The sequence below is a fragment of the Periplaneta americana genome, chromosome 6 (genome assembly GCF_040183065.1).
Source record: "Periplaneta americana isolate PAMFEO1 chromosome 6, P.americana_PAMFEO1_priV1, whole genome shotgun sequence".
Lineage (NCBI taxonomy): Eukaryota > Metazoa > Arthropoda > Insecta > Blattodea > Blattidae > Periplaneta > Periplaneta americana.
Window position 1 is genome coordinate 9,364,529 of NC_091122.1, and position 22,372 is coordinate 9,386,900.

General features: G+C 34.7%; 1 protein-coding gene across 4 annotated transcripts in view; it reads right to left on the reverse strand.

The window, feature by feature from the left end:
• Positions 1-666: 666 nt before the first annotated feature.
• The window catches only part of LOC138700979 (leucine-rich repeat flightless-interacting protein 2), a 238,267-nt gene continuing 216,561 nt past the window's right edge, over positions 667-22,372 (reverse strand). For all 4 annotated transcript variants that reach the window (XM_069827436.1, XM_069827435.1, XM_069827433.1 and 1 more), the window contains one exon: positions 667-20,810. In XM_069827436.1, coding sequence (XP_069683537.1) covers positions 20,700-20,810 — 111 coding nt within the window. In that variant the 3' untranslated portion in view covers positions 667-20,699. The remainder of the gene's footprint in view (positions 20,811-22,372) is intronic.

A 22,372-nucleotide genomic window follows, 5' to 3' on the forward strand; every position in this document is an offset into this window, starting at 1 on the left:
TTAGTTTATATCCTACAAAGCTATTTTGACCTAGCAATTCAACACACCTCCACAATGCATTTCCATTTGTACACTCATTTGCACTTGACGTAACTTTAAAGCTGGAAGAGCACTGAAAATGATCACATATAAACTGTTCTTGTCTGGAGAGAAGTTTCAATAATAATTCAAGATTTCTCTTTCTTGTCGGAACTTTCATCTTCAAGCTCTTGCTTACCTAAGAAGCAAACAACTTCCATAAGTCTCTCAATTAAAAATCTATTTTGTTTCACAATTTCATTAAATGTTTGTTGGCTTGAAGCTTGGCTCCTTCAGAAATTGCATGTTCAACTCTTCCACAACCTAACAAGAGAAAACTCCATTCTGAAGATGTCTTCTTTAACTCTTGATGTTTTTCGGATTCTGTAACATTTTTTTTGTGACACAGACCCCATAAAAAGATAATGTGTTGTGTAAGCTTCAAAAACTCGCGTTTCTGACTGCATGAAACAATTTATTGTATACGTCATGTATGTCTATATTGTAAGGGAGGGGTTTGATTTTTTTTAAATCGAGGTATGCCAGAGGAAAATCTTGGGGTAGCATACTGTCTCTTGTTTTTTTTCCCATTTCCCTCACTGACTGTAACACATACACGGGAAACAAGAAGGAAATATAAAGTAAGCATTGCCTATCCTGAAATTTAATTTTATACATTTTCTCAAAAAAAAAATGGCTCACTGTACAAAAACATGTAAGAATACCAGAAATACAGTATTTAAGTCCTTATTTAAAGCAATTATACAGGACAAGTGCGAAAGTCAATTAAGTCAGTCTGATTTTCAGCCTAGAATGTGCACACAATTTCATTCAAGTCCAATAATGCATCATGAACGATAATTCCACCAAAGTTTTTTTTTCTTTTACTTCTGTGATTTACAGAATGAGTTTCCCCCTACTCCCCTAAAAAAAAAAAAAGGCAAAATGAAGGAAAAAAAAAAAGTAAAAAAAAAGTTTCAAGTACACATATTACCAAATATTGTGTTAGCTATTACCACTTAAATTATTGTTTCTGTATGGGTGAAGACTGTGTAATAAATAAGGAGCGGATTCCTATGTAATTAAATATTCTTTTTGCGTGTGATAAAACACAATTAACAATGTTAAAATTTCCGAACATGAAGTTTCAAGTTTAAAACCCGAATTTTATTTCACATAAAAACACATATTTTCACAAAAAAATTATGTAAATACATATTTTAAGGAAATCTATCATAAACACATAAATCTTGGAGTTTTTTTACTTAAATAATTTTTTTACAAGAACTTTTAAATATTTTAAAACTAAATCAATTATATCTCCCAGAAGTACGTTATCTTTTTTAAGAATTCTTGGTTGCTTCGTGTTTCTAAGCGCTGTGTGGTGTATCCGTGATCCATTTTTGTAATAGTACCGCCTCAAGTTCTGAGAACTGCTAGGCAGCATATCAATGTTATTATTAGAGAATAAATTAACATGGACAAGGAGGAGAGATCTTGCAACACATAATTAGGAATGTTTATTGTTGCTAAAGATGATTTCATTCCACGCTTTGTTTGTGAAACACAACAGATAAGAGCTCGAGAATGAACATTATTTAATTTAAACAAATCTCTCGCCTCTCGCTCATGTCTATCAAGTAAGGCAATATATCTTGTTGCGATTCCCTGTTATCGGGCTTCGTCAATCGATATCCTTCAAGATATACTGAAAGATGGTTGTTTAAAAAACGATTTGGCTTTCCTATTAGAAAATTTAAGCTTTTTGTGTGACACCATAAAAAAACTCGAAACATCCAAAAACCTGTTGTCTGAAACAGGGAGGTGCGTGCCGTGGAAATTAAACTAGACTCGCTACCAGGTTCAGAAGCACAATTACTAAGGGACAAATTCCAGAATGTGTTCGGGAAAAACAGTGGGTATAAAAAAATGTGTAAAGTTGCTCAAGTATTGGAGGATGTGCCTGTAGGTGAAATTGACGGTATTTGTGTTTGTGACATTCTTCTTTTAAATATGCATGTCTGGTGTCCTGTGACGTGGAAAGATCATTTTCACAGTATAAGTCGTTGTTCAGAGATAATCGGCCAACTACTAGCACTCAAGTGTGGTTGCTGAGTACGTAGTAACATTTTTTTTTTCAAGCTAAGTAAGGTATTTAGTCATATTTAAAAAAATATATATATATTTTTTTTATTTTTAGCAAATATTTTCGTACTTTTTAGCACATAAAAAATAAATATAGTTAAATTTTTTAGGACATAAAAATCCGCTCCTTAGCAATAATACACCCAGTAATTTTATTCATAGTAGTAATCTGCTAATGCAGTTCTCACTACCAAGAACTCAGAAACATGGGTTATGGTTTGAATTAATTTTCATTCACATTACATCTTAATTTATTTCAGGGCTCTAAGCAGTACTTGTAACCATAGACTTCACAAAGGAAATAAATTCAGATTGCATGTGAATAAATATGGCATATCTATCTTTTATTGCATAAATAATCACTGGGTCTACACAACCCACACTAGTATGGGGCCAAGTCCACTTGTTATGCTTCAAAGTAATCACATTACCTAGGGGTGAACAAATTAGAGCAGAACTTTTCAAGTTTCGAAATAGACATGTGCTGTTCACCCCTGATGTTACCACAAAAATTATACTGCAATTCAGTTATACACACAGAGAAAAAAAAAACAACAAAACAAAAAATGCACATCAGAAACAAAATTCAAAAGCACAAAAGCAAAAACATGAGAAAAAATACTTCAAAATAGTAAATATGTTGCTGCAGTATATGTCTACGTTTTTAGTTGGTAAGTGACTGTTCTGCCCATTACATATTTTGTTTTTACGGAAGACAACCAAAACCCACTTTTCCTATAAGGGTCTATTCACAACTATAGCAATGAACATTTAATATTATTTATTTTGTTACTGAAAAATCACACGGACCAATGATACTTGCATGACAGATAATATTAGCTGCAGAATCACTACGCGACGTTTTGCTAACAAATTGTAAAATTGAGCTTTGTGGTCGGTTAGACATATCAAAGAACCCAGAATGATAATGCGAAGTTTATATTAAAAACATGAACTGCCAAATTCACAAAATGTTAACTGAATGGTTCACAATAAAGTCAGACTCAAATGAACGAACAGGTGAATAACGTTTTTAAAAAATAAGTTTAAGATCGACAATGTACAATATTTAACATCTGCACTGCAGAACTTTCAAAACAACCTTTTCAATTTATTTCACAACAAGTTACATTTCATACTGTGTCAGCTTCACTTTATTAAAAGGTCGGTACTAGGCGGTAGGTCTCACTATAATAAAGATAGCATTGTTATAATTCGAACGTGCCACAGTACCAATCACAGGGATTATGTTGAAGGAGGGGTAGAAGGGCTATGCCTTATATTGATGTAGATTTTGTTATTGTGACAGTGAAAAATTAGAGAAGGGGAAATGAGGGTTTAAACACAGAACCTCTCTCCCCCTTGCATATGTCCCTGTACTTGGGTCAGACGACAACAGTGAATAATAGTACATTATGCAACGAGCCTATAATGGTAGTAATTAAGACACGAGTATGTTTATGAAACGAGCGCAAGCGACTTTCATAATTTTCATACGAGTGTCTTAATTACCATTATAGGCAAGTTTCATACAACCTGTTATGCTCGACCATATTTCTAACTTGAAATTATTCATAAGTATTCATGTTATTATCTGACTGGGGAGCAGAACTGACCTTGTGCAATATCTCGTAAATTGTGAGATGTGCGCAGACGCGAAAGTATTGATTTTTTCCGAGGAACAAATGTCACTGACCTTGATATAATCTAGAGACTAAAATAAACATTAATCTTGATATAACCTTGAAATTGATTTAGAATTGAAAAACGAGATGACAAATTGAATTTATTTGAATATTATTTACAACGCTAATTATTATAGTAACAGAACATAACCTTCTGCGACAGTATTGGATTTCCAGCCTCCATGACGTTTCGCTAGTTGTCTTTCAATTGCATATCCGTGAACAATCGATACTCGTGCTTTCATATTGCTACAATGGTGTTTTCTGATTGGTGGAACACATGAACTTTAATGAATAGGTGTACTTTAATGAGGTCCATTAAAGGGCTGCTACCAGGTGTATAATTACTACATTTCGGCATGGTCGAGCATAAAGTTTTTTTGAGGCCTTTATCATCGACTGTGTACATGTGATCTTGAGAGCAGTAACTCTTGTGACACCATAGCCATTCAGAGCTGCAGTTATATCATCATGAAAATGCCATCCTTCTCATTCTAAAAACGTGTTCTAAGTTTCTTCAGTTCTCCATATAAAATGTGTGCTTTAGGATAAGTAGAACCCTCAAACATTGTCATTTGGACTACTAAATATTTTGCATGTTCACGAACAAACACTACTTGACTGTGAATTTAATTTATTTCATTGGAACTTCGGGAACAGACGAATATCACACCATCACTATGCACTTCATGCACTGGAGTCGACGGCAATTCGGAAGGCGGTAGTCTGCTAGCATTTGTGTCGAGAGAGACAGATAGAGAGAGCAAGGCAGCGTACAACATTGCCACATCGTACTTCACGAGCACGTGCAATACAAATAGCGCAGGAGAGAATTTAAATCAGGGGCGGCTCGTCCATAAGAGCTGCGGAGCTGCAGCACTCCCTGGTTTGACAGGAAAATAAAAATAATATTTATTTTAATTTTTAGAAGAATTGTTACAGCTTTCATTGGTAATTGCTTTATATTTCATCTGGCCGGGAATATGTACTATTATCTTATGCATTATCTTTTTGCGCGTCGACTGTATTGGAATTGACACTGCATTCAAAGTCGTCCTGGGATCTGCAGGGTGGGACAGCTCGTAAGAGAGTGTGTCTTGATGGTCAGGGGGTAGAGAGGTGAAGGGAAGCAGAGGGAAACTGCCGTTGTTTAAAACCCATATTTCGCTGCAGTGGCTTGCAGAGCCAGGCTACAAGGGAAGATCTTTCCTCTCCTCCCACACCGCTATTGTAATGCTATGTCAAATGGATTCTCTATTCTCTTGAAACTTAATGACAAAATTTTTATTTTCTTTTCACATACTTACTGTTGTAGAATCTTATCGAGTTAATATAACGAAATTAATATTCTCTTTTGCCTTATTATTACGTATATATCCAGCCTCCAGCAGAACCTAATATTTGCCTTAACTCAAAATTATTGCACGAGTAGAATCCTTTTGATATAGCACGTAAAATACGAAAGAGACTGCTTTTCCAGTTTTAGAAAATTGTTGACCATCAGTATATCTGAGTGTTGCTTTGGTGTGACGTCTTAGTACCGTAACTTAACCAGTGAAAATTTGCAAGCACGAGTGTGTGTGAATTACAGAATATTAATTTTATTTTTCTCAACTTTCCCTTGCGGAGAATATTGATGTAATGAAGTGAAATTAAACGGTCGTCCATTACCCGACTTAAATCTTACTTAAGCTTCATCCAGCCGAAATAGTGCATATATGTAAGGAAGTATAACAATGAAATTTACGCTAAGCATTTGTGGTTACGTGGATGTGAACAAAAAAAAAATCTGTATTTTGTTTTCCTTGCCTCCTTTTTGGTGGTGATGCTGCATGGACTAGGAGTGGTGTGACAGAATTAGGACATTTGCCCCTAAAAAGCAAAATGCACGAATCTTCGCAGTCTCACCTGAAAAATGTTGTTTCATTGGCTATGTTAAGCAAAACTAATATTGCTGTGCAATTAAGTGAAACGAACAAAACAAACATTCTCAAACATAATCAAGAAGTGAGAAAAAATCGTGAAATTATTTTTAAAAAATATTGATTGTATCAAATTTTGTGGCCAATATGAACTTTCCCTTAGGGGGCATGATGAAAAAACGATTCGAAGAATCCTGATGTATTTTGTGGGTTGCTACAGTCCGTGAGTGATCTAAACGAGCCTCTCAAAAATCATTTGAAACATGCCATTGTTTAAAGGTAATTCTAAGACAATTCAGAATGCACTGGTAGATTGCAAGTGTCTGCCGATCTGAAATCCAGACTGAAATCGAATGATGCCACAGACATCTCCCAACTATGTCAGGAAGTTTTGGTTTTTCGATATGTAGTGCATTTATTTTTGTCCTATACTAAGTAGTAATGGTATCAAGAAGTGAAATTTGTATGTACCGAAATCTACTGCAGGTCTCCCAATCCACAAGTTCACGAGCTGCTACTGCCTCAAACAATATCATTTGGACTACTAAATATTTTGCATGTTCACGGACAAACACTGCTTGACTAAGAATTTAATTTATTTCATTGGAACTTCGGGAACAGAGGAATATCACACCATCATATGCACTTCATGCACTAGTACGATTAAAGAATCTAAATATTTGTAGAAGTCTCGTTATATTTTTTTTCTTTTTTAAAGTAGGCTATTATTTAAAAAACGGTAAAAAATGTTTTTTTTTATTGACATTATTTGCGTATAAAGTGCTAAATTCGCATTAACACAAATACAAAATCTGCATATGCCTATCTATAAAGAAAGACATTAAATGTTATTTTGCACTTACTACTCTTACATGAAGGAAGCACAGAGTTTTCGTGGAAAGGCTGGGAAAGGAAAGGATGCAGGGTAGCCAGAATTCAAACCAAAGACCTCCTAGAAACGAAAAAAAAGCTTGTTTTAATATTCCACAATGCTGCTAATCATGAAAGTACCAATGGTCCTCACAATAACCTGGTTTGATTTAATGTTAGTCGAATCTTCTGCAGTATACAATAGGTTATCACCAGTTCCTGATTCCTTAGTAATAAATACAACGAAAGCTTGGGACAGCCTTCGTCCGTCATTGCATTCTCCATTACTTCTGTTATTCACATTCTATTATCTAACAAATATCTGTTTTAAAACTTGCTGTCTCTTCAACATAGAGTATTAATTTACAAGTTAGTTAAAAAATGTATTTCTTGTGAAATTAAAAAAGAAAAACCTTGTAAGATTTAAATATGTACACGAGGGTTTAGTGATGAAGAAGAGTAAGACAATCTTACTGCCACTCACTAAAACAGCAAGACGTGTTATTTTTCTTCATCAGAGGTGCCTCCCAATCAAGAGAAAGAAAAGGCTATGCCAGGACCAGGAGCATTAAAAAGATGGAACAGTATTTACCACTGCCTGCTAGTTACAGTCAGAATTACAAGTACGAAAAGGAACGAGATCACACAAATTTGAATGAATGATGATTATTAACGCTGCTCTCTTGTTTTATAATGACTTACATGCATTTCAACTTCATGACTCAAATTGGCATCACAATCTTTCATGTATCAGGCAAGATTTACAGCTATGATTTCACAGTATCCTTTTAGAAGTCTTCTGGAACAGTTTCTTCTGCTGGTCTGCATTTTTTCTTCCAGTTAGCACATTATTTTTGAATACATTTCTTAACTGGTTCAAGTCTCAATTTACCTAATATATCTTAGGGTCGTATTCATAGACGAGACTTTGGACCAAAGTTGACTTTGGAAAGTACAAAGTCACCATTTTCCTATTCACAGTCGACATTTTGACGAAAGTAAACTTCAATCGTGACTTTACTTCGAATTTGCCGAAAATCTAGACTTTGACTTTGACTTTCGTTCATGGACATAAGGAAAATAGCTGATATTTCGAAATTGTTGAATTTTCTGAAAATATTGAGGACATCTAGTGGATTATTAAAGCTGTTCATGTTCCTTAGCATATTATTAGATATAGATAATAAATTCAAATCAAGGTACAGATTTGATAAACAAACAATATTATCTGTTTCACCAATAATTGAATTTCTTATTTCATTGCGATTTTATTCTACATGTAATTGATGGCTTAATATTGATTTGACTGTTTAATTCTATAGAGAATATGTTATACAGGTGGATATGCAGTTAATTTTTAATCCTGCAGTCGTCATAATGTTTTCTGGATGTTGATTTCAATTAATTTTTAAGAAGTCTGTCATTAGTGGCATCTTCTTATCTTCCATATTTTCAAAATGAAATTATTTTATATTGAAATAATTCGAGGGCTTAATGTGAACCTAACGTAATTACAATCAATGTTTTATTCACAACATAATTCTTAGCAGACAATACAATTTCAGATGAACTATACCATCATATTTTGTAGTTACCAATTTTATTGTATTATATATGAGTACAAGACTGTTCAGAACTGAGTTACGATTTTTTTGTGACCAAGTAGAAGGACGAATTATTATCTGTTGGTATAAAGATCTAAAAATGTCAATTTTCTTACTTACGTTAGTTTCACACTAAGCTCACGAATAATTATTCTTATGTAAAGCTGCAAGAACGACTAACAATCACTTAACATGTACCTATGTTCAATTGTTTCATTGATTTGTGACTCAAAAGATGGCTTTGATTGTGGCAATGCCTACTCTATTTCAACTATCTATTAATTTAATTCGTTTAGAAGGCCATGATTGTGATTGCCAACATTAGAACAAGATCGTCAATCTCGACTTACCAATGTCAAAGCCAAAGTCTCAGAAATATTGTCTATGAATAGGACTTTCAACAAAGTTAAACTTTGCTACGAAAGTCGACTTTGGAAAGTCTTCATCCAAAGTCTCTTTTATGAATATAGCCCTTAATTTAGTTTGTTTTAAAAGTCTTATGCCAATCATTATCAAACTTAACTGTAGCAGCTATAGCTTCTTGTCATTTTAATTATCCAAGCCTCACTTATATTGGTTTTCATAGTTTTTTATAAATAATATTTAATTTATCTCTCTCTCACTCACTCACACTGCTGGCTCAAACTGTGATATTTGAAAATATGGCAACTAGAACATTGAGGTGACAAGTTGAATGAAAAAGACTATGATTCATTCTATTTCTAAGTTGTCACAATGTTGTTTTTTTATACTCTTGGCCAGTATAAAGACTGATACTGGCAAATAAAAATATGGCACCTGTATCTGCTAACAAAAAACTATAAAATTGATTTTTATTTGCACGCATTTACATACACATACACATAATCCCCTTACATACATACACAAAAACGCAAAATAAATGCGTTCACTAATTGATAAATTTAATTAACAAATATTCCTCTGAAGTAAAATTCATTTCTTTTCTCCCAAAGCTTTTCGCACATCACATACGCAAAAATAACTACTTTCCAATACTATATTACAGACACGTGCTTAAACTTCCACCTAACTAAGCTAAAAAAATATAACTTTAATTTATTACTACTAAATTATTCAACACTGCACATATCTGGAGGATATCTACATAGACTGATAGTTGCAGGCAGTTGATGAGTGAAATATGGATTCAACTTTTAAAGACGATATTAGAGTAGGAAGAAATATAATAATATTATTACTATTTCTGCTGCTGTCAGAGAACTAGACAAAGTACCCCTTCTAGTTTCGGGTATTGAGAATTGTTATTGTTATTACTAAACGCAAATTGAGACAAGTCCAATGTCTTCTGCTTTCTCACAGTATCAACTTGAAAAAAATATAACTGATATTTCAAAGATACGATAACAAATAATCTAGTAGAAGTTGTATCAATGAGCAGGTGAAAGACAGCTGAGCTTTCAGACACAAGAGTTGCATCCGGTGTGGAGGACCCTCTAATATCTATGCTTCAGAGATTGTATGAAAATTGTAAGGCCACAGTGAAGGTAGGGAAGAAGATATCTATTCCATTTAGAACAACAAAAGGACTTAGAGAGGGTTGCAGTATGTCTCCATCCTTATTTAAAATCTACTTTCAGCATATATTAGAATACCGATACTGGAATAGATCGTGTGGTGGCATGGGAATACCAATGGAAGGGGCTTAACAGTGTATTCATTGTTGTTTACAGACGACCAGGTTGTCACAGCCAGAAGTAGAGAGGATGCTAAATATATGATAAGAAAGCCTTTGGAAGCATTCGAAGTTGGAGGTCTTCGGGTGAATATGAATAAGACTGAATATCTAGTTATTGGAGGAGGTGGGAAAGATATTATATTGCCTCAAGGGACCATCAAGGCTGTTATGCATTTTAAATATTTAGGATCAGTAATCCATGAATCAGGTAGCTGCAATGCTGATGTAGATCGAATATTCCAGGCAAGAAGCTCGATAAAAATGCCGAAGCAGGAATCTAACCCAAGCCTGAGCACAACTTTGGATCAGCAGGAAACTGAGTCTGCTGAGTGAGCTACGCTGGTGGCGCTACAAAAAATATAAGTTACAAATCTGAAGTATGCTGGGCATCGAACCCAGGACCACAGGATTATGAGTCCAGCACTCTAGCCACTAGATCATCATGGCAGCTTTTCATATGAAACTAACTTAAAATATAATTCAAATCACCGTATTTTTTATATAGGGCATCACATTATTAAGAGAAATCGAAAACAATGCTTCAAACTTTTGGTGTTTATACTTATGAGAGCATAAGTTACAGGAATTATTTGCTATCCACTGTTTATCAAGCTGGACTAGTTATCAAATGTTTTAAACAATGATATACGTAAAGAGAATTCTAATAAACAGAAGACGCACCCAACACATCAACAAAAAAGAATGTTACATCATTCACAACAGGCTTATTATTTTTTTTATTATTTCTTCTGCAGAGTGATTTCACAAGTCAAATGTTGTACCAATGTATCAGTTGATAAATTTTTACCATAGTACAGCACTCCAAGTTTTATGATCTTGTCCACACCTGTGGAGTAACGGTCAGCGAGTCTGGCCGTGAAACCAGGTGGTCCGGGTTCGAATCCCGGTCAGGGCAAGTTACCTGGTTGAGGTTTTTTTCCGGGGTTTTCCCTCAACCCAATACGAGCAATTGCTGGGTAACTTTCGGTGCTGGACCCTGGACTCATTTCACTGGCATTATCACCTTCATTTCATTCAGACGCTAAATAACCTGAGATGTTGATACAGCATCGTAAAATAACCCAATAAAATAAATAAAATAAATTTATGATCTTATTTTTAGAAGGGGAGGGAGTAAACTGTGACCTGTGGCTTTTATACCGTTATTAGCTAAAAAAATTGTGTTCATATCTTGTGAATAACTAGTAACTATTTATAATAAAGAAAGTATTTTTATAATTAGGGATGCAGAATGGTTTTACAATGTACTACACAAAATCGAGCTTCAAATAATATTTTACTGATCTCTCTCTCTCTCTCTCTCTCTCTCCTCATGTACGTTTGAGAAATTTTAATAGTCAATTTAAAGCCAACTCAAAGCTCTTGAACAGAAAATCATAACCTCATTACAAGCAAATTAAATTAAATTACTTAATACGTATATTTGATTATATCCTAGATCATATATGTAACAGATAACTCCTCGCTACGTTAAAATCGGCAGCACTTTGAAGAGAACAACCGCCAGGATCGCCACCCATCCGCCATAAACGAACACGAGAGTCGACCTGGTTGGCGAGTTGGTATAGCGCTGGCCTTCTATGCCCAAGGTTGCGGGTTCGATCCCAGGCCAGGTCGATGGCATTTAAGTGTGCTTAAATGCGACAGGCTCATGTCAGTAGATTTACTGGCATGTAAAAGAACTCCTGCAGGACAAAATTCCAGCACATCCGGTGACGCTGATATAACCTCTGCAGTTGCGAGCATCGTTAAATAAAACATAGGCTAACGAACACGAGATGGCAGCACAGTCGCTAATGCAATTCAAATGGGTATTATGACGTGACTCCTTACGTAACAACTAGATGGCAGCGTAGTAAACCTGACAAAAGTTGTTAACCTCAAAGCCTATAACCCCGACATATCTGTTACATATATGATCTAGGATTATATGAAGATTGATGACAAAAAATATATACTGAACACATTAATAATATGAATGACTCATATTACAGCTAAAATAATGAAAATGTTCTACCAGATAAGGAAAATTGAAAGAGCAGTAAGACAATGAACTGTGCCCAAAGAATTGCTAATTCACGTCTAGAACAATATGTGAATGTATTAAAGTAAACTAGATATTTTGACTAAACCTCTGACAACAGGATATAGCAATTAAAAATCTTCCCAAAGAAAATGAATACTCTTCATCACTCACGAAGTGTCCTGGCATGCCATTTCTCTGCTCCTCTGTGCTTGGCATCACACATAATTTGGATCACGTCTCAGCAACGTATTGCACTTTGTTTCACAGTTTTATACTTGCAAATGAGAAAATGCAATGAACCTCACGATCAGGACTGAACAAACCACACTCACCTCCTCGTCCAAGACGAGAGAAAAGAAAAAAAAAAAGGCTAAACGAATGGAAAAATATCCTATACTACATATATATATCCATTTTGTAATCTTACTATTAAAATGTACAAGCACCTGATGAGTGATGACGTCACTTCACTGCGTAATTAAGTCAGTATTTGTTCAGTCCTGGCCATGAGACGGTAGTTTCTTTCACAACACAAAAATAAAATATGATAAGTGTTATTATAATAAAAGACCAGTTTCCAAGAACAGTAAATCTTGTTTCATACACTGTGTAACTTAAAAGACAATCAAATCACTATTACCATATGGATCTGTAGGAACACATGCCATATATACTCTCTTTTACTGAAACAGAGAACTCTCTCTTCTGAAAACTTGCTTCTTGCAAGAGCTGAAAATTTCATCATGTGACTGAGAATATCTTATATAGGTCTCGCAAGCAGGGAATACTGATGGAAGGTACGCGAATGAAACAATGCGATAAGGAAGAGCGGGCGACAGGAAAGGTCACGAGATAGCTTGAATGATATTCAAGAGTACAGTCGGAAGAGAAATGACATCAATAGAATCAGTCTTGCGTTGTGATAGTTACATTACGACTTTAGTTCTGTGGTCGAGAGGAAAAACGTTTTAAGTAAAAATTTTGTATTTTTCAGGAGAGCAGTAGAAAGATTGACACTGGTGTCAATTATAGAGTTCTTTTAATTATAAGGTTTTTCCTGGATATTATTTGTTTATATTTCTTCTAAAATAGGCAATGTTGCTCATTTAACAATTTTCTTGATTATTTCCAAAAATAGCCGTACTTAAGCCCTTTTAAGACTACAACCCAAAATGAGAAGAAGGGACTATTTAAACATAAGACCTTTTTCATGTCAAAATAAATGGGAAATGTAAGACCGTTTACCCTGGTACTTAAAGTATTAAAAGGAAAGGGCATCAGTATGTGATAAAATGGCTAAAATACAAGTTAGACCTTTTTAATAGGGAAGCATGGAAAGTAAACATGTGATGGTTTGTAAGGAATAAAGCATTAAATATTCTTAAGTCCTTTATTCTGTGTGTGCTCGATTCAAAAAGTACTTAGACATTTGGTAACACTCTATAAATTCAGTATGTATAATAGTACGTAATTTTTTTTTGACTTCATTTCATTACTCTTCAATATATTTTCATCTCATGTTTCTCTGAACTCAAATTGTACTTTATTTTTAAATTTATCATTGTTCCGTATTCTCTCCGCAATCATATTGTATTTTTAATTTAACCTCTTTGTATTCTGGATCCTAGTGGTCAGCCGTAGGTTTCGGCCAAATGTCCCAAATTGTGGAATTTGTTGTTGACTTTAGCCATTTTACCAGACTGTAGAGAATTGTTTCCGCTTTCAGAATATATAAAAATCTCATTTTCACAAAAAATTGACTTAAGACCTTTTTCCTCCCGGCCACAGAGTTTGTTCCATTGCATGTGAATACGTATATTGTATCGCACGGTATTATTATTTCATTCGTAAACGTATGTTGCGCGTTTAATTAGCTTCGAATTTTTCTCTTGCTACGTTCTTTATTTCCACAGCAATGTCCTCATTTTTTCATCTTCTTGGAAGAGACAGTACTTCCATCGGCCCGTATCTCTCCTCCCTCGGCGTGCCTACATACACACGTCAAAACAGACGGCAACGCCACCATTGCTTTTTGGTAATAGTTTCTTGCACGAGCTATACTAAATTTGAGTCCAAAGGGAATTAAATAACTTTTTAGATTTAAAGCATAATTACTGTAACAAAGACACTTGTGAATATTTTGAAAGTGCCAGGGTGTCTATCAGTAACGAATGTAACTAAAACTAACTCATTTAAGCAAATGACAACGAAAAGAACTTGAATGATTATGGATAACGAATTTATGCATGTTGTTTGCTTCACTTATTTAATCTTGCCTGAGGTGGAGCTGAAACAGCTACAAAAAGAAATGTCATTGGAAGAAAAAGCCAAGGAGTTGAAGTCCATTGAAATGATCAGAGAACTTAAACAAGTCTGATGACAGATCGTAAGATGACAAATCAATCAATCTTCTTAATGTATCCAGCTGTTTGCTGACAACATAAAGTCCACTATAGTCCACTGTAGTCTATTCAGTTGTTGTTTTTCACGAGAAATGAGGGGTATTTTGATCGGTGTTCATTATAGATGCCTGTTGCTAATAGCCAGAGTTGGGGTGTAGATGACAAATGTGATGACTATTTTTTCATCGTGCTTTACTAAGTTGTGGCAACTAAAAAATAACTAGTTTCACATTTTCAGTAAATACTAGGTCATGCATTATAAGCACTATGTTCGGTTCAAGTCTGTTGAGTATGGCACCATAAACAGGAAAAAAGAATCAAAGAATAATTATTAGACCCAACCATCAGATTTGAGGAGGATAAAATGCAGCCTTACCAAACTGACAAGGAAAAACGAGACATTTATGAACATTTATTTCAGCAAAAAGCATAACATTCCACTCAACAATTGAACAGTTCAAGGAATTCTTATTGGAGCTAGGCGAACATTTTCTAAATACACATATGACCAGCTAAAATTTCTGGAATGCAAGCTCTTCATTATGAAGAATATCACAACACAGATCTTGAAAGACTCTTGCAGATTCTGCATTTCCACCTTTATTTTGATAATAATTAATATTTTGTTCTTTTAATTATATGTGTACTATGATTCTAAATTTTTGTTTAAAATTAGAGGCAGATGATTTAAAAAATAAAAGAATTTGTCATTTCGGAATACATTAATGCAATCAAGATTGTCCTGTAACCTTACTGCAGTGCTCTCCGTTCCTAGCAGAGCTTTCAGGATGACCCGTTGCAGTCACCTGGCTGCAACGAGATAGAAACCCTCGGCCATGTGTTGGGGGTTTCGTCAGAAAGGAGAGTTATTGAGTAACAACAGGCATCATAGTCATAGAGCTATCATCTGTCTTCTTTGGAAAAAGGATTTGGAAGTTCATGAAGAGGTCCACTGCATTTCTGAAGATGACTCTTACAGAAGAACGGATTAATAACAATAAACAGGCAACAACAAAAGACTATTATCACAGATCCATCTATATGCTTGGAGAGAGATCTCAACCAAACTCATGTTGATCATGAAAAGAAGTCCATTTATGAGTGTTGTATTCTCTACTTTAGTGCCAAGTATAACATCCCTCTTTTCAATTGGTCAGTAATAGGTTTATTTTTGGTGCTCAGGGTTCTTTATCAAAATTTACATAACATTTTTTTACAAAATACCCCTCATTTCTCGTGAAAAACAACTGAATAGACTATAATGGACTATAGTGGACTTTATGTTGTCAGCAAACAGCTGGATACATTAAGAAGATTGATTGATTGATTGATAAAATTTTTTAAAACAATTATCAATACTATCTTTTGAAATTTAAAACAATCATCACCCAAATTCTTAAAAATTTTCTGCAGATTATACAATTTCATTTATACCACTCAGAAGGTCTTAATTAAGAATATGCCATATGTTAATAATTTTAACTTAAATTTTTTATTTATACATTTAATTTTAAGGTTATCTTTTAAGATTTTATTTTATAATTGACATTAACAGTGCTTAATTACTACATTTTATTTTTAAAACAATATTCATTTTTAATTCATTATTGCTATTAATTTCTGGATCCTCGTGGTCATCCTTAATTAAGGTTGAATGATTTATTTTTTATTTTTCTTTAAATCTCTTTCTCTAAAATATCAAACATACAAGACACCTTTCAAGACAGTGCTCAAAATTTCTGATGCTTGAAATTAACAGAATAAATGCTTCAATTTCGAAAATAAAATGGTAAGAAGAAAAGGACTTTCCCAAGCCTTTTTGTGTAAAAAAAAAAAAAAAAAAAAAAAAAGGATCCTCGTTTAGGATCAAATAATCTATGTTGAGAACAAAACTTGAACATTTCGACTTTTGCAAGAAGCAGGTTCTGAAGAAAGTCATCACTTATAAAGATGAAGAGAATGTATAAAACAGTTTTAATTACAGACCACAATTCAGAAGGGATTTCCTTTGGATTAGTTACTTTGCTCTAGATGTATAATTAACAAGTTCCGGAATCTGCATGTATTTTCAAATTGTAGTTCAGTCCAATGGAAATCCCTCCTGAATGACAAAGTTACTATGATGCTTCCTCCATTAAAACTATACAGCCCACAAAGTAAAACATACATTCAAATACCCGACAGAACCTCCTCAATATGAGGATGTTGCTCTAACTATTCCACATAAAAAACATGAGCATATCAATTACAAATAAGTAAGAAAAGATACCGACACAAAAAAGAAGAGCAAGGTTTCTTAGTTTTAGGGAAAGGTTTAACAAGGATGCCAGGTCCTCAGGGATATTGCAAGTTCGTGACAAAGGCAGTGTTACGGTTGGTAAGAGGCTGTGCAAGTTATTCCAGTAACATTTCACTTCTATACATAAGGTTTGATTTAATTACTTAGTTAATAATGTTGCCGACATTATTACAGAATTCCAGGAAATATGCCCTTGAGCAGGAGCGACAGTTTAGTTCAATATCACATCACTAGAGTCGCTGGTTAGCTCCCTACATCAAGAGTTCTGGTGTGTGGAAATCAGAGAAATTGGGACGCAATATTTTATTTTGTTGCTGCATTGTTCTACACAGACTTCATCTTGTCTGTCGATGGGTGCGCATACAAGAAAGGAAGCAGGTAAACCTACCAGTTATTTCCAAGATTCATGTTCCCTAGTTCGTCTAATGAAGATTTTTTACGAAGTTCAAATATGCTGCCAGGTTTTCTGATTTTTGCGTCATTTAGAAGCATAAAAAGTTTTGAAATTGTACATCAATTCCAGTGTGTGAACTATTGATTTTCTAGAGCAGGCAAGGGAGAGAAAGAGATGACTTTCTCTAGTCCAATATATCGAAAAGTTGTTTTTCAAAATTCCTAAATATTATATTATTGTTACACAAGATAGATAATGGCCACTGTTGAATCATAAGTATTAAATACAAAAACTCTTATTAAAAAGTGGTACACAAATGAATTTTAATTAAAAATTCCACTCAAAATGCAGCTCCTCTGTCAACAATGTGTAGTATTCATCTCTGTTTACTGCAAAAACACTTTAAAGATCTACAAAGAATGAAAAATTGTAGTTTCACAAAAATATGCTCTTAAAAGAGATGTAATTAATATAATACAGGGTGTAACAAGATCTCACCAACAAACTTTGAAGAATGATAGGTCACATGGAGAGGATCATTTATTGTTAAACATATGCTCGATCACACATCCTTACGGAGCTATGCGTCCTAAAAGTCAGATCTCCGGTAATTTTATTTATTTTTTTCACAAATGAAATTAAATTTTCTATGCATGTTCTGACAATTTACAATAGCTGTTCAAATTACATATCATGTACCTCAATACATTTTCGACACCTTCGCACCACTGATCGTCCAACTCTATCAAGCATGGCAGGGTTGTCTTGAATTTGTTGGATGATAAGACGGACTAAAGGTATACTACATAGAATACATCTACATATGTACTGTAGTGAGACAGGGATAATAAGATGGTCTGAAGGTGCACTACACAGACCAACAAGAAACAACAGCACTGTAACAGATGACAGGGACTTAAGGCACAGACTTACGCTATGCAATATGCGCGATAAAGAATGTACTTCTAAAATGGATGTATAACTCATGAAGGACGAATCACCGAACATAGGTTATCATTCCTGGAAGTTTGTCGATGAGGTCTTGTTACACGCTGTATAATGTTTAAAAATTCACAAATTTGTTTCTACGAAAAGAAGTGGGGATGAGGCATAAAACGTCGATCATCCACCCTCACTACTTGAAATCTAACGGTCACTCACTGGAAGAGATATACTGAAACATCTGTAGAGCTCCGAAATATTGGACGTTTGTATATCAGTGAGTAAACCATAAAACCTTACACCAAGATTAAATGACTTCCGAGAAAAGTAAGATAAAAGTGAGGAAGGGAACTACTGAATTAATCAAACATATGGCAGTAGGAAAAGATACACTGAATATATTAAGTTATTTACTGCATTTAAAGTAGATGCTTTATTATATAGTGTACTAACTGCATTTGTAGACATGTCTCCATTTTATTCACTGATCATGATATTTCGCTAACATAATTAATGACGGATTTGAGAGCCACTTTACTGACAAATCTACTGTATTTAACAAAAACATTAGGGATAAGTCACTAAGACAATTAATTATTCACTACACCTGTAAAACTGTTACTTCTTTTTTTTTACACATTTTTCAAATAATCCAGTAATGTAACAAGGAAGTGACTGAAATGGAGGCATGAACACAATAAATACGAATTCGAGATAATATTTAGGCTAATATGACACTCAAAATCCCTCCTTTCCGGTTCTTTCTCCCCCTTTTATTTATTTTCCTAAAACTCGAGCTGTAGTTTTGTTGTGAATTTTTTCTCCCTTATCTCATAAAGGAGGGTTTTTAAATTCAGCAGCTTTTAAAGTCTTACTAGTCACTATAATTGTCCATGTGCTCAGAATTGGATACTGCTAATTATCTGTAAAGTTATTTAAATAAATAATTTTTAAACTTATGATGCTACAGTGGAGTTCAAAAGCTGTTTATTTAAATAACTTAAACAGGTAATCAGTGATAAATAAAAGAACCAAGAATAAAGAACTTGATACATGGAAATGAAAAGAAAATTTTGGTAAGCTTGTTGAACTGTTGATGAGTCTGGATCTGTTTCTATGGTGATGAATAAAAAATCGCGTACTACTAGGCACAGATTGTGGTTGGCAATGTGTATTCTTTGTATGCGCACCATATGACACTAACAAATTGTTATTTTTACAATTATTACGAAGCACTAAAAAATAAATGAAAATGATAGAAACTTTCACTGCTGTGTATGATTATTTTTTTTTGCGGCTACTACCCATGTTTATACAGTGAGCTGGTGAGAAGTCACACAAAAATAACCACACTATACTGCAAAGCAAAAATTAGAATCATTCCTACTCCAATGCACCAGGATACAATGAGAAGATTTGTGTAGTGGTGTGTGTACATTTAGATGTATTAAGCAATTCCTAAACATATAAAAGGTGCGGCAAAACATCCTCCCTAATTTAAAGTTTAAATAAAGAACAGATGGATAAAAATAATGAAACTGTCTTCATATGAATGGTATCTAAACAGTGGGAAATTTAGTTTTACATGCGTTGCCATAGCGATATCAAATGACATGCGCAAAACAACAAGAATTGAATAGGACATTGAATACACGGAATTGACATTCAATTAGTGCAAATTGTAATCTGTAACGAATCCCAACTATGCCGTGGACGGGTGAAGAACGTGCTTACTCTGTGGTATTGTTTCTGGTAAGTGGTAATTCCATTGTCGCTGCTCAGATGTTTCACAGACGCTTAATTTCTTCACGTGGCCAGCACGATCACCAGACCTTGCACCCTGCGATTTTTTTCTATGGGGGCAACTTAAGGCTGAGGTGTTCAAACATCGGCCGAGGACTTTGCCAGATCTAAGAAATGCAATACAGGAAGAAATTGGTCTTATTCCTCAAGAAATGCTAACTTGGAGTGATGCAGAATTTCCGAAGTCGCATTCAACAATGCATTGATAGTGAAGGACACCACTTGAGAGACACATTATTCATAAACTGAAAAATTCCCACTGTTAAGATACCATTCATATTAATAAAGTTTCCTATTCAATTCTTGTTGTTTTGCGCATGTCATTTGATATTGCTATGGCAACGCATGTAAACCTAAATTTCCCACTGTTTAGATACCATTCATATTAATACTGTTTCCTTATTTTGATCCATCTGTTTTTTATTTAAACTTTAAATTAGGGCGAATGTTTTGCCGCACCCTTTATTATGCAATCCCTAAACATATAGAATCAACTCCTCTGATGAAATCTAGTAATTTCCAAGCCTTCTGTAGTAATGTAAGCAACGGTTAAGAATAAGAATATCTTCTCTGTAAATAAAGAAGGGAGCTTTGGAATTCAATAATATATATATAATATATCTCTCTCTATGAAGCTCAGTTCATGCTGTACAAAAATGGAAAAAGCCGGCATGGCAAAAGAAATGTACACATAAATAGATACACTGGTATAAATATTTATATACGACTGCTCTGCGTTATGATCTAATACAGATGTTTACTGACTTGAGGAACATGTGTGCTGAGGATCTACGCCTCAGCCTACTGCAGGACGTGGTGTGAGGCTAGGACCGGGATGGACACACTTAGTATCAGAGTTCCTTGAGGAGAGCAGACTTGGCATTCTTCAGCTTGTCTAGCCTCCGCTGCAGATGGGTGTTCGAGGTCTCCAGCTCCTCCACCCTCGCCTGCGCCTCACGGAGCTGCAACACAGCACACGCCACCAAAATGAACCCCGCTTCTCTCCATTCACTACTTCGCCACATCTTCTTGTGTGGGTGTGAGCCATAGTAAGGTTAGGTAACCAGATATCGTTTTCCGGAGACAATCCCCAAATTTTGCTTTTTGTCTCTAGAATTAATAATTTGTATACTGGCGTTCAAAGATATCCGACCTACGATTTTATACGATGAAAGAGTAATGGAACGGAGAAAAATTCTCTCCGGTGCCGGGATTTGAACCCGGGTTTTCAGCTCTACGTGCTGATGCTTTATCTTTCATCGTATGATGACGCAGAATATCTGCATGGAAATATCATATGTACTTCGGTACATTGAAATAATATATGATATGCGTAAATCACGAAGTGATTTAAGACGGCTCTTATTCCGTCGGATCCCGGCCAACTAGTCACTCATAACTCATAACCTCAGCACATGTGTAGACTTCGGTCCTACGTTCATAGACATCTATGACATAGTGCAGAGGGAGGCCACTAGAGGGAACCCAAGAGTTGGAGCTTAATCTGAGACGATTCTGTCCGACGCCAGGGTGGTATCCGGTGTGGCTTAGTGGATAAAGCATCAGCACGTAGAGCTGAAAACCCGGGTTCAAATCCCGGCGCCGGAGAGAATTTTTCTCTGTTCCATTACTCTTTCATCGTATGATGACGCAGAATATATGCATGGAAATATCATATGTACTTCGGTACATTAAAATAATATCTACGATTTTATGAACGTGTAAGCGAACTTTCCAATCACGGGATAAGACAGAATCAATTATGTAACAAATTGACAAAAATAGTTCTGCCAGTTCTCAATAGGTGAACCTATTATTGGGACAGGCAAAAACGTATTTGGGAAAATGTCCATGTCGGGTAGATATAAATTATTCTCATAATTGAAGCATGTAGTTGCAAAATCAGATATAACACGTTTTTTTCGAAAATGAGTTAATGTTATATTTCATAACTTCATATGATTCTACAACTCCTATAGCACTGTTATGCTCCAAAGCCAGATACATCACATGGATTTGTATGATGAAAGAATAGTATTGGTTGCAAATCCTTGGTTCCTTGCAAACGTTTTTCCTTCATACTGAAAAATTATGTTCTAGTGATGTATCTGATTTTGCAACGAAACACCTCAATTATTAATAGTATCAGTATTTTTCCGCTAAATCTAATGTTTTTTACAATCATTAGAGGGGAATAAAATTTTGAATTTTATAATGTGGATATATTTATGTATTTAGCAACACTGACTGTTACCATCGCCATCTATTCACAGATGTAATAACTAAAGAAGCCACACTTACACCAACAAATTATCGCTCACTATCGATTAGTAGAGTCAGTTATCTTTGAACGCTAGTATACTTATAAAGGTTGGAAGTGAAATAACCCCAGAGATTTGGAAGGTTCAGTTTTTCCTCAGAAAAAAAAAAAAAATGTCCCCCCCCCCCCAAATGTTATTCAGTAACTGTTGCTAGTAGGATCGCTATTTTTGTCCATATTGATAGAAAATCTTATGAAGAATCC